The sequence below is a fragment of the Dendrobates tinctorius genome, unplaced genomic scaffold, assembly GCF_039654945.1.
Source record: "Dendrobates tinctorius isolate UK_male_01 unplaced genomic scaffold, ASM3965494v1 ptg000011l, whole genome shotgun sequence".
NCBI lineage: Eukaryota > Metazoa > Chordata > Amphibia > Anura > Dendrobatidae > Dendrobates > Dendrobates tinctorius.
This window is the reverse complement of record NW_027361679.1, coordinates 118,409,948-118,424,001: the sequence shown is the minus strand read 5'-3', so window position 1 is coordinate 118,424,001 and position 14,054 is coordinate 118,409,948. Positions and strand designations below refer to the sequence as shown.

At 43.8% G+C, this 14,054-nt stretch overlaps 1 protein-coding gene across 1 annotated transcript in view; it reads right to left on the bottom strand.

Moving 5' to 3' along the window:
- The window catches only part of KISS1R (KISS1 receptor), a 291,499-nt gene that overhangs the window by 99,875 nt on the left and 177,570 nt on the right, over positions 1-14,054 (bottom strand). The window contains exon 4 of the mRNA XM_073546900.1: positions 4,174-4,412. Within this exon, the coding sequence (XP_073403001.1) occupies positions 4,174-4,412 (239 nt within the window). The remainder of the gene's footprint in view (positions 1-4,173; positions 4,413-14,054) is intronic.

Here is a 14,054-nt window from a genome sequence, read left to right as displayed (position 1 = left end):
GTCACTGAGTCTGCTCTCCCTCACAGCCTGACCTGTGCTGAACTGGCATTTTCCCATGCTCCAGAGTTTAGCATGGGTCAGGCTGTGAGGGAGAGCAGCATCAGTGGCATCAGCAATAGTCACTGAAGCTGCGCTGGTAGCATCTCCTCATTCATCAATGGTTTACAGCTGGGGCGGTGGCATCTTGGCATCGTCCTGGTTGTAAACTGTATATCCCCCAGATATGGATTATGGTGTGGGACACAATGATGGGCAGGCATGGTACATTGTTGGTTTGTTATTTTTTGTTTTTTTACAGGAGATCGAGGGTGTTGCATGGATTAGCTGTATAATAAATATGGGAAACTATGTAGTGATTTTCATTAAAATACTTTATTCTGGCTGTGTCGTTATTTAACTTGTAACAACTATAGGATTAGTAATGGATAGGTGTCTTATTGACACCTCTCCTTTACTAAGCCGTGGGCTTGATGTCACCAGACAAAACAAAGGTGACATTAACCCCCACAACTGTTACCCCACTTGCCACCGCCACAGGGCAAGTGGGAAGAGCGAGGCTAAGAGCCAATTTTTGCTTTGCCCATTCTGCAAATTCAGCGCGCCGATCTGGCATCAGTCGAACATCCCTTCGGCGGATATTAGCTACTCACAAATGGCACCCTTCCAAATCCAGCTGCTGCAGCATCTCAACGAGGATGACCCAGATCGGCACGCTGAATTTGCAGAATGGGCAAAACAAAAATTAGAACAGGACCCTCAGTTTACACAGAACATTATGTTCAGTGATGAGGCAAACCTTTTTGGGTGGGCCATTTATATGGATACACCTAAATAAAATGGGAATGGTGACAGTTTTCTTTCGCAGGGTGTCTTGCATTGAAATCTGCTGCAATGACCCGGGTACTGCGTTCACCAGACATCAACACAATTTCTATTCACTCCTCACGTGTTATCCTCTGCGACATGTCAATGGCTGTAAACAAAGAGAAACTTGTAAATAACACATGAAAGAATAAAGTTACATTAAAACCAAGCACACCATTGTTTTTCTTGTGAAATTCTCATTAAGTTTGATCTGTCACATGACCCTCTTCCCATTGCAAAAAAAAAGCTGGATCTAAAATGGCTGACTTCAAAATGGCCACCAAGGTCACCATCCATCTTGAAAAGTCCCCCCCCCATATACTAATGTGCCGTGAATAGGAAGTTGATATCACCAACCATTCCCATTTTATTTAGGTGTATCCATATACTGTACATGGTCACCCTGTATATATACACTGCTCAAAAAAATAAGAGGAACAATTAACCAACACAATGTTCTAGGATGTGTTCCCTTTACTTTTTTGATCAGTATATATATATATATACTGTATATATATATATATATATATATATATATACACACACACTAGCTGAAGAGCCCAGCGCTGCCCGGGCATAGTAGCTAACTGTGGTTAGTTATAGCAAATTATAATTATCCTCCATCCCATGGTCCCGTGCCCATATACCCATCATACATATCCACGATCGCATAGGCCTGTGCCCATATACATATCCTCCATCCCATAGTCGAGTGCCCATATACCCATCACACATCCTCCATCCCATAGTCCCATGCCCATATACCCCACATTAATATTCGCCATCCCATAGTCGAGTGACCATATACCCATCAGACATCCTTCATCTCATAGTCCCATGCCCATATACCCATCATACATATCCTCCATCCCATAGTCCCGTGCCCATATACCCATCATACACATCCTCCATCCCATAGTCCCATGCCCATATACCCGTCATACATATCCTCCATCCCATAGTCCAGTGCCCATATACCCATCAAACATCCTCCATCCCATAGTCCCGTGCCCATATACCCATCATACATATCCTCCATCCCATAGTCCAGTGCCCATATACCCGTCATACATATCCACCATCCCATAGTCCCATGCCCATATACCCGTCATACATATCCTCCATCCCATAGTCCAGTGCCCATATACCCATCACACATCCTCCATTCCATAGTCCCGTGCCCATATACCCGTCACACATCCTCCATCCCATAGTCCCGTGCCCATATACCCATCATACATATCCTCCATCCCATAGTCCAGTGCCCATATACCCATCATACATATCCACCATCCCATAGTCCCATGCCCATATACCCGTCATACATATCCTCCATCCCATAGTCCAGTGCCCATATACCCATCACACATCCTCCATCCCATAGTCCAGTGCCCATATACCCATCATACATATCCACCATCCCATAGTCCCATTCCCATATACCCGTCATACATATCCTCCATCCCATAGTCCAGTGCCCATATACCCATCACACATCCTCCATCCCATAGTCCCGTGCCCATATACCCGTCATACATATCCACCATCCCATAGTGCAGTGCTCATATACCCATCACACATCCTCCATCCCATAGTCAACCATTATGACATCATAATGAGCGGCGGGGCTTGCAACCTATGATGACATCAGCGTCGCCATGGCAATCATTATGACATCATAATGAGGGGCGGGGCTTGACACACACACACTTTTTGTCCATTATGTAGATAGGGGCATTATGACATCATAATGAGGGGCGGGTCTTGACACACACACTTTTTCCCCATTATGTAGACAGGGACAAAATTGGTGAATTGGAACGCGCCTCACAACATAGCCTAGGACACTCTCAGGGTCCAGACGTGTGACTGTGCCAAATTTTGTGGCTGTAGCTGCGACGGTATGGATGCCAATCCCAGACATACACACATACATACATACATACATACATACTTGAGCTTTATATATTAGATGTTTTGAAGAATATTGTATATTTCATTTTAAAACGATGTTTCAATGACAGCGAACTGCTGTGTGTAAAAGCTCATGTTAAAATCACATTGCATACAGATTGCATATGGATGTCATACGGATTCTAGATGCAAGGATATCGCATCATCACATTGCAAACAGGTTACATATAGATCACCATTGAGAGAACACTCCTGCGATTCTCAGCCATGAAAAACAGACCGATTTTTCATACAGCAAGTGTAATGCCGGCCTAAGCGTGTGAGTGTGAGCGTGAGTGTGAACATGAGCGTGAGCGTGCTTGTGAGCATCAGCATGTAAGTGTGAGCATGAGTATGAGCGTCAGTGTGAGTGTGAGGTATGTGAGCATCAATGTGTGAGCGTGCATATGAGCATCAGCGTGTGAACATGAGCATCAGCATGAGTGTGAGCTTGAGTGTGAGCATCAGCCTGAGTGTGCACGTGCATGTGAATGTGAGCATGAGTGTCAGTGCCAGTGTGAATGTGAGCGTGAGCATGAGTGTGATTCTGAGCATCAGCGTGTAAGTGTGAGTGTGAGCATGAGTGTAAGCATGAGCGTGAGCTTGAGCATGAGTGTGAGCATTAGCATGTGAGCGTGAGTGTGAGTGCGAGCGTGATACCGTGAGCAGTTCAAACTAAGAATTGTTGCTGCCTGCCATCCTTGGTGACCATCTGCTTGCCTGTCACCAACTTGTCACCAGCAAAATGGCTCCGCGCACTGTGTTCCTAAATCTCTTCCTCTCTTATCCCTTAGCAAAAACCCAGAAGAGGAGAAGAGGAGTAGAGGAGTGACATCACACACATGTGAACAAATTCAGCCCATATTTACTGCAGTGCAGTAATGTGAGCTACTTGTACACTAGGTTTGTGTGTCAAATTTCAGTAGCTGCACCCCCTAGTGTTTAAAAGTGGATATACCAAACCTTTTAAAATTATGTTTCATATTTTACTAAATTATAAACAAATTATATTTTTTAAGAAAATTTTAACATTAATTCTTTACATTTATTCAATTGCTGAAAAAAAATTTTTTTGATAGCACCTTCCCTTTTAGATGGTTAGGTGGTGGTCGTATTTTATGTGGAGCAAACCTGTTGACAGTTTACCTTTAATTTAAAGCTTCCATCTACATTAGACTCTTTTAATATTTGCTGTTCAAGGAATAATAGCACTTTCACTGAACTACAGGAAATATGATTAGCCTCCTTTTTGGATGCCAGAAAAGAACTTTCTCTCTTACTTACTTTTGTTTTAACTAACACTCAGATTTACATAAGCAGTTAAATGCCTACAATATTCTGTAGCTTTCATTTTACCTGGTAGTTGTAATCCGCTGGTTCCACAGAGGGCCGTCCCATCTGGTACACCATGGCAGAGTAACAGATGCAAATAGTGAGTAGCGGGAGCAGGTAGACCACTAGGAAATTATAGAGGATGAAAGCCTTTTCATGGGAAACAGATGGAAAAGATTCAATGCAATACATTTGCGGCCCAAACCAATAGCCTTCAATGAGCTTGTTATAAATGGGGACTGGTATAGATACTAAAAAGGAACCTGTAAATTAAAAACAAAAAACATAGGCAGGTTAGAAATTACATAAGACACACACTTATGGCTATCTTAGATTTATACAATATCACAATGTCAACCTTGTTTACATCTCTGATGACCTTATAAATAAAAATGCTTCACAATTAAAGTTTATGAATAAATTTACACATAAAACGTTTAATGTGTGAAAACTAGGATGGTGGTGGTGGTCGGCACTCATAGCAAGTGAGCAATTCTGCTACATACAGATGATTTGATCATCGCCTGTATGTAGCAGAGTCGATCGGGTTATGGCAGCTTTTAGTCTCCCATAGAGACTATTGAAGCATGCCAAAAGTAAAAAAAAGTTTTTAAAAATATACATATATTTTTGTATATATATATATATATATATGTACAGTGGGGAAAAAAAGTATTTAGTCAGTCAGCAATAGTGCAAGTTCCACCACTTAAAAAGATGAGAGGCGTCTGTAATTTACATCATAGGTAGACCTCAACTATGGGAGACAAACTGAGAAAAAAAAATCCAGAAAATCACATTGTCTGTTTTTTTTTCATTTTATTTGCATATTATGGTGGAAAATAAGTATTTGGTCAGAAACAAAATTTCATCTCAATACTTTGATATATCCTTTGTTGGCAATGACAGAGGTCAAACGTTTTCTGTAAGTCTTCACAAGGTTGCCACACACTGTTGTTGGTATGTTGGCCCATTCCTCCATGCAGATCTCCTCTAGAGCAGTGATGTTTTTGGCTTTTCGCTTGGCAACACGGACTTTCAACTCCTTCCAAAGGTTTTCTATAGGGTTGAGATCTGGAGACTGGCTAGGCCACTCCAGGACCTTGAAATGCTTCTTACGAAGCCACTCCTTCGTTGCCCTGGCGGTGTGCTTTGGATCATTGTCATGTTGAAAGACCCAGCCACGTTTCATCTTCAATGCCCTTGCTGATGGAAGGAGGTTTGCACTCAAAATCTCACAATACATGGCCCCATTCATTCTTTCATGTACCCGGATCAGTCGTCCTGGCCCCTTTGCAGAGAAACAGCCCCAAAGCATGATGTTTACACCACCATGCTTTACAGTAGGTATGGTGTTTGATGGATGCAACTCAGTATTCTTTTTCCTCCAAACACAACAAGTTGTGTTTCTACCAAACAGTTCCAGTTTGGTTTCATCAGACCATAGGACATTCTCCCAAAACTCCTCTGGATCATCCAAATGCTCTCTAGCAAACTTCAGACGGGCCCGGACATGTACAGGCTTAAGCAGTGGGACACGTCTGGCACTGCAGGATCTGAGTCCATGGTGGCGTAGTGTGTTACTTATGGTAGGCCTTGTTACATTGGTCCCAGCTCTCTGCAGTTCATTCACTAGGTCCCCCCGCGTGGTTCTGGGATTTTTGCTCACCGTTCTTGTGATCATTCTGACCCCACGGGGTGGGATTTTGCGTGGAGCACCAGATCGAGGGAGATTATCAGTGGTCTTGTATGTCTTCCATTTTCTAATTATTGCTCCCACAGTTGATTTCTTCACTCCAAGCTGGTTGGCTATTGCAGATTCAGTCTTCCCAGCCTGGTGCAGGGCTACAATTTTGTTTCTGGTGTCCTTTGACAGCTCTTTGGTCTTCACCATAGTGGAGTTTGGAGTCAGACTGTTTGAGGGTGTGCACAGGTGTCTTTTTATACTGATAACAAGTTTAAAGAGGTGCCATTACTACAGGTAATGAGTGGAGGAAAGAGGAGACTCTTAAAGAAGAAGTTACAGGTCTGTGAGAGCCAGAAATCTTGATTGTTTGTTTCTGACCAAATACTTATTTTCCACCATAATATGCAAATAAAATGAAAAAAAAACAGACAATGTGATTTTCTGGATTTTTTTTTCTCAGTTTGTCTCCCATAGTTGAGGTCTACCTATGATGTAAATTACAGACGCCTCTCATCTTTTTAAGTGGTGGAACTTGCACTATTGCTGACTGACTAAATACTTTTTTCCCCACTGTATATGGGAATCCTCAAATACAGAGGACACCTAAAAACAAAAACTCGGCACGGCCAGTTGACTCAAAGGGTCACATTCCTCAGCCCTGGCTTACAAGAAACAGGCAAAGGAGACTTGTTCGTTTAACCCCTTTGGCTCGAGGGACTCCATCCTGAATATTCACTCACACTCTCTTCTAAGGATCATTTTATTTATATTTCCCCCTCTCGGATTTAAATTGACAACCTCTATTATGTTGAACTTGCACTATTGCTGACTGACTAAATACTTTTTTTCCCCACTGTATATACTTGAGTATAAGCCGACTCGAGTATAAGCCGACCCCCCTAATTTTGCCACAAAAAACTGTGAAAACTTATTGACTCGAGTATAAGCCTAGGGTGGGAAATGCTCCATAGATTATTCCCCCATATGGTGTCCCCAGAAGAAGCTCCATAGATTATTCCTCCATATGCTCCCCCCATAAGAAGCTCCATAGATTATTCCCCCATATGCTGCCCGCATAAGAAGCTCCATAGATTATTCCCCCATATGGTGTCCCCAGAAGAAGCTCCATAGATTATTACCCCATATGAGTATAAGCCGACCCCCCTAATTTTGCCACAAAAAACTGTGAAAACTTATTGACTCGAGTATAAGCCTAGGGTGGGAAATGCTCCATAGATTATTCCCCCATATGGTGTCCCCAGAAGAAGCTCCATAGATTATTCCCCCATATGCTCCCCCCATAAGAAGCTCTATAGATTATTCCCCCATATGCTGCCCGCATAAGAAGCTCCATAGATTATTCCCCCATATGGTGTCCCCAGAAGAAGCTCCATAGATTATTCCCCCATATGAGTATAAGCCGACCCCCCTAATTTTGCCACAAAAAACTGTGAAAACTTATTGACTCGAGTATAAGCCTAGGGTGGGAAATGCTCCATAGATTATTCCCCCATATGGTGTCCCCAGAAGAAGCTCCATAGATTATTCCCCCATATGCTGCCCCCATAAGATGCTTAATAGATTTTGCCCCCATGTACTGCCGCTGTTGCTGCTGCATGTAAAAATAAAAAAAAGACATACTCACCTCTCCATCGCTGGGTGTCAGGTGACGGTGTCACTGCTGGCACCTGAGATACTCACCTGTCCTGCGTCCATGGCTGCTCATCGCTATCTGCCACGTCATCGGTCAGTGCCGTTCAGACTGCAGGGGGCGCGGTGCGCACTAACCACATCACCGTGCCCTCTGCTGTCTGAAGTCACTGACATGACAGACAGCAGCAAGCAGTCATGGATGCAGGACAGGTGAGTGTCGCTATACTTACCCGTCCTGACGCTGTCTCTTGAGCCCCCAGCTTCTCCGTGCTCTCTCTTCCTGCCTTCAGCGGTCATGTGATACCACTCATTAAAACTCATGAATATGCGCATATTCATGTGGGTCGCCCTCCCAGGGCTGTGGGGTACTCGGTCCCGGGCCGGTGTCAGGGGTAAAGTATCAGCTGTGACCTGGTCCATGGCCCTGGGCGCCCAATGTCAATGGTGGTGTGTGGTTAATGGAATTGAATAGTTCGTGACGCCACCTGTGGTGTTCGGCAAGGGAGATGTTAAGCCGACGCTGCGGACAGATTCTCTGGGACAGATGGTGGGATGCAGCAATGGTGGTATAGCCCTCCACAAGCAGGGCTGTTGTCCCAGGGCAGTGTAGATGTGTGGACACCTTGATGGTGTAGTGTCCGGCGCAGGGAATGTAGCAGTGCTGGCGGACGCAAGAAGGAATGGAGGACACCAGGGCTTGCAGTTTCAACGCTTTACTCACAGTTCTTGGTAACCACTGGTGCCCACTTCCATGCCGTGTCCTCCAGGGCAGAGACTCAATCAACCTCCCGGGCAAGTTAGGCTTCTCCTCTCCAACACTCCGCCAACATGTACCTTTCCTGAACGACTCCTCTATTGCGCCTTTAGTGTGAAGAGCTCCAGTACCGTGGTTACTCTGAAGTTCCTCTTGTCAGATGTTCCTAACAACTCTACTTGTATGACAGACAGCTGTAGCCTCTATCGGGGACTCCTCTCTGAGTCCTGGCTCTCTATTTGGTTGCTGTTGTGTCCCAAGTCTTGGATGGGAGTAGTGCATTTACAGCCAACTACTCCACCGGTGTCTGCTGCAGAACCATAAGTGTCCATACAACCTCGGGGACCGGGCCCCGGCCTTGTGCTGAGAACCTATAGGCAGGGTTCCTCTTCCAACCCACAACTCCTCTCTGTTCCCCTACTCCTTCGTTCCGCGCTGTTCCTTCTCTCTCTTAAGGAAGCTTAGGTTGCAGTTCTACGTCTTTCTCCTTCTGTTCCTTTCCCGTGCCAGCTGGCTCAGATCACTGAGGCAGCTGCAGCACTCTCTCTTCTATCTCTCTTCTGGGGAGCTCATTCCACCAAGACCAGTCCTCTGCCTCTCCTGACTGACTGTCTTCCTCCGCCTTGACCTCCCCTCAGGCTGACCTCCTGTCAGCGTGCTCTCAGACTGAACTCCAGACTGAACTGAACTGACTCCTATTCTAAACCTTCCCACTCTTTTATACCTAACTCCACCCACCTCCCAGCACATCTCGTGCTACGAAGCAAGGACCCACGAAAGGTGCTCTGCTATCCTCTAAGCATGAAGCCGCAATCTGGTCCATTGCTGAACTATCCTGTGTGTGGGTGCAGGTGTTGGAATGTGGAAAGGAGTTCCCAACTTACCTAGTTGGTGGGGCACTACACCTTAGGAGAAGGTGCAGTACCTCTGTGGCGACTGAGCCTCAGGGGCGCCACACATGAGTTTTAATGAGCGGTACCACGTGACTGCTGAAGGCAGGAAGAGAGAGCACGGAGAAGCTGGGGGCTCAAGAGACAGCGTCAGGATGGATAAGTATGACCTGACATCCCCACCCCCCCTCCCCCTCCGACACCCTGGTGTATATGACTCGAATATAAGCCGAGAGGGGGACTTTCAGCCCCAAAAAATAGGCTGAAAATCTTGGCTTATATTCGAGTATATACGGTAAATATAAAAGTTCAAATCACCCTCCTTTTGCCCCATTCAAAATAAAATAAAAAAAAACAAACATACACATATTTGGAATCGCCCGATCTATAAATAATTAACCATATCACTAAATGGCATAATGAGAAACAAAGTCAAAATGCATGAATTATGTTTTTTTGGTCTCCGCAACATGGTATTAAAATGAAATAAAGGGCGATAGAAGGATTGTATCTGCATCAACATGGTATAATTAAAACTGTCAGATCGGCATGCAAAAAATAAGTCCTCACCTAACCCGACATCACAAAAAATGGAGAAGCTACAGATATTGGAAAATGGCGCAATTTTTTACGCAAACTTTGGAATTTTTTTTGCCACTTATATAAAAAAAAGAACCTAGACATGTTTATTGTCTATGAACTTGTAATAACCTGGAGAATCATAATGATAGGTCAGTTTTAGCATTTTGTGAGCATGGTAAAAAAAAAAAAAAACACAACTGTGATATTGCACTTGTTTTGCAATTTGGCCACACTTGGAATTTTGTTTGTTTTCCAGAAAAAGATATGTTAAAACCAATGATGTTGTTCAAAAGTTCAACTCATCCCGAAAAAAACAAGCCCTCACATGGCCATCTACTGTATATATATAAAACTGAATGTATGTATGTGTGTATCACCAACCAATCATGAAGCATCTTTCATTTCACCAGAGCTGTTCAAAAGAAGCTGAGCTGTGATTGGTTGCTATAAGCAACAGTTTTCCTTGCAAACCAATCACTAAGAATCTCTCATTTCACCAGTGTTGGTTAAAAGAAGCTGAGCTGTGATTGGTTGCTATGAGCAAGTTTTCCCACTTGACAACACCTCAGCAGGCACTGACTGGGTGGGAGAAATCTAGCATCCCTGGGAACATAAGCTCCCATATTAAATTAGAAAATGGTAGCACACCAAATATGAAATAGGAATAGCAAAATGGCTTTAGTAATACATTTCATAATGGCTCTTATAAGGCATATCAAATATGAAATAAGTGAAATATGAATAGCATAATGGCTTGTCTAGAAAAACATATGAGATACTTAGCACAAAATTTGGCCAAAAGATATGAGCCCATTCACCAGCGTCAAGGTGATCTCAGATTGAATGGGTCCCTATACTGACTGCCTGGTGTGAACTGACCTCTGGCTAGTAACATGATAAAGCCTGTATATATAGGACGATAGGAACCAAACGTGATTGAATGCGATTAAAATCACCACTTGATGAAGGGCGGAGTGCTCAGTCAGAAAACTAGTATACAAGTTATAGAAAAAACTGACAGCACATCTAGAACTAGTCTGAATAGGTGCATACCAAAAGGCAACTTACATATTAAATTAGAAAATGGTAGCACACCAAATATGAAATAGGAATAGCAAAATGGCTTTAGTAATACATTTCATAATGGCATAATCTAGATTACAAAAGCCATTATGCTATTCATATTTCACTTATTTCATATTTGATATGCCTTATAAGAGCCATTATGAAATGTATTACTAAAGCCATTTTGCTATTCCTATTTCATATTTGGTGTGCTACCATTTTCTAATTTAATATGTAAGTTGCCTTTTGGTATGCACCTATTCAGACTAGTTCTAGATGTGCCGTCAGTTTTTTCTATAACTAACATAAGCTCCCAGCCATTGTCTGCCCCACAGAAAGGAGCACAGAGCACTTTGGTTTTGACCCCAGGCCTCTCTTAAAGGGATCCCTGGTATGGAAGTTAGGACCGTTCCACTCAGCTCTGTGGTTATGACCCCAGGGTCTCTTAAAGGGATCATTGGTATGGAAGTTAGGGCAAATCCACTCTGCACTTTGGAACTGACCCCAGGCATTTCTTAAAGGGATCTCCGGTATGGAAGTCAGGGCAAATCCATCCAGCGCTTTGGTTCTTAACCAGGCCTCTCTTAAAGGGATCCCCGATATGGAAGTCAGGGCAATTGCGTTCAAATGCTCTGGTACTGACCTCAGGCTCTCTTAAAGGGATCTCTTGTATGCAAGACAGGGCAAATCCACTCAGCGCTCTGGTTCTGATCCCAGGCTCTCTTAAATGGATCCTCGGTATGGATGTCAGAGCAAATCCACTCTGCACTTTGGTAGTGACCCCTGGCCTCTCTTAAAGGGATCTCTGGTATGGAAGTTAGGCTGGAGTCACACTAACCTGCGCAAAATACGCTCCGTATTTTATATGCGTAATACGGATCAATGACCACTAAATAGTGGTCCGTAGGTCATCCGTAAGCAAGGTGAGGTCGCGTATTTTGCGCATGTGTGTCTCCGTATGCAATCCGTATGCAATCCGTATGGCGAGATTTTCTCGCAGCCGTGCAAAATGGACATTTAACGGTTTTGAGGCCTGCAAACAATTTAAATCATTAGCCTGCACCCTATTTAGACACTCAGAAACAGGTGGCTGCCTACATTCTGTACATTTCTCACCTTGCTTTCACGAGGTGTGTTGGTGTTCTTTGTGCAGCATGTCAGAGGGTCTGACATTCAATACAACCGAGCAGGTTCTCTTTACCTGGCTTTTGTCACGGCACTTTGGCCAACCATATCCTGTGATAGTGGATCCGCGGAGGAGGAGACGCATGTGGGTACATCCACTTTTGAGGCAACGACTCACAAGAGGGCATTTTCACCGCCTCTATTCGTCTCTGCGGGAGCATCCGGACAAATTTTACCAGTACTGTCGAATGAGCATTTCCACATTTGATCGCCTCTTGGAGACAGTGCGCCCTGGGATCACATTTCAGGACACTAGGATGCGCCAAGCCATATCTGCAGAGGAGCGACTTCTACTCACAATACGGTATGTACTCCACAACCACGTTCTCTATGTTCATAATGTGTGTGTTAATTTATGTTTTTTGGCCTTCTTGGACAATGTTTAATACCCTCATCTTACTCAAAATATGTTTCACCTGACACAGCACAATGTTACATCTAATATGTACTGCATATCACTTAGTCATTGTGCCACCAAATATGTGTGTGTTGTTCTCTCTCATTTCCTACCAAGTTTGGTCGGCATGTAACTGATTTTTTTTTACTTTAGCCATTCTAACCTGGACTATTTCTGTTGTTCTACAGCTTCCTGTCCACTGGCCTGTCTTGTGCCGCCCTCCACCATGAGTTTCTCATTGGAAAGTCCACCATTTCAGGCATAGTGAGGTCTACATGTGCACAAATCTGGACAAGACTCCATCAGGTGTTCCTACCCGAGCCCAGGATGGAAGACTGGTTAAGGATTTCAAGGGACTTTGAGGAGGACTGCCAGTTTCCAAATTGTATTGGGGCCCTGGATGGCAAACATATCAGGGTGCGTAAGCCGCCGAACTCAGGGCCCCAATTCTTCAATTATAAGCAATACTTTTCTGTAGTATTGTTGGCTCTTGTAGACCCTCAATACAAGTTTATAATTGTTGACATTGGGGCCTATGGAAGGACGGGAGACTCTAGAGTCTTCAATACTTCCATAATGGGTCGGCGGCTACGCACCAACCAGTTGGATCTGCCACCACCACGCCAGCTACCAGGCTCCCCCGAACAATCAGTCCCTTATGTCCTTGTGGCAGATGAGGCCTTTCAGTTATCACGTAATGTCATGAGGCCATATCCCCGGCGCAACCTTGACCACAGGCGCAGAATTTTTAACTTGCGCCTATCACGTGCTAGGCGACTGGTGGAGTGTTCCTTTGGGATTCTTTGTGCCAAATGGCGGGTTCTCCAGTCTGCCATTCAGTTGAGTGAGCAAAATGTGAATGAAGTTGTGAAAGCCTGTGTTGTTCTGCATAACTTCACCAGGATACATGATTGCTCCTCCTCCAATGGTGTTGTGCGTAGGCCGGACAATGTGCGCAGGGTGAGACCACCTATCATCCCTCAACGTAGACCGCTCTCTGGCCTCAAAGTGCGTGATATATTCACTAATTACTTTATCTCACCTGAGGGGGCTACTTCTTGGCAAGAGAATGCTGTGTCTATGTTCTAATTTTTTTTTGGTCAAAGTGTGTCTAAATATATATTACTCAAGCCTTTTTATGATTCTATGAGTGTTTCTTTGCATTGGTTGGTGTATGTTAGTATGTTGTGAGGGATAGTGAGAAATCACACAGAGATGTTAACTTGAGTAGACAAATTTTTAGTTTTGCCTTTTTTTTTTGGGTTTTGCTTAAAGGCAAACATAATTTTGCCATAACACAAATTTGGCAATGGCCAAAATGACCCTTTGGGCCTTCGTTAACATGATGTAACATTAACATACCATAAAAAAACTGCAACAAACATTATGCAATAACAACATTGCTGCATGCCTACATTAACCTGGATTAGGCAACAAAGGGTGAGCTCCATCACCAAAATAAAGTCAATAAGATAACACTCACATTTCCTCATAATGTTTTCCAAACATAGAAAGATTCCACCATGACAGGCAAGGCTACCTCACATCTTTCACACAGATATTACCTGTCTGTAGAACAGACAATATTTAAGCATGCTATACTGGAAAGGATGAAAATACAAAACTCACTTGTTAAGACATAGAGAATGCTGGTCGCCTCAAATTGGTTTACTAGAGAATGCTAATAACAAA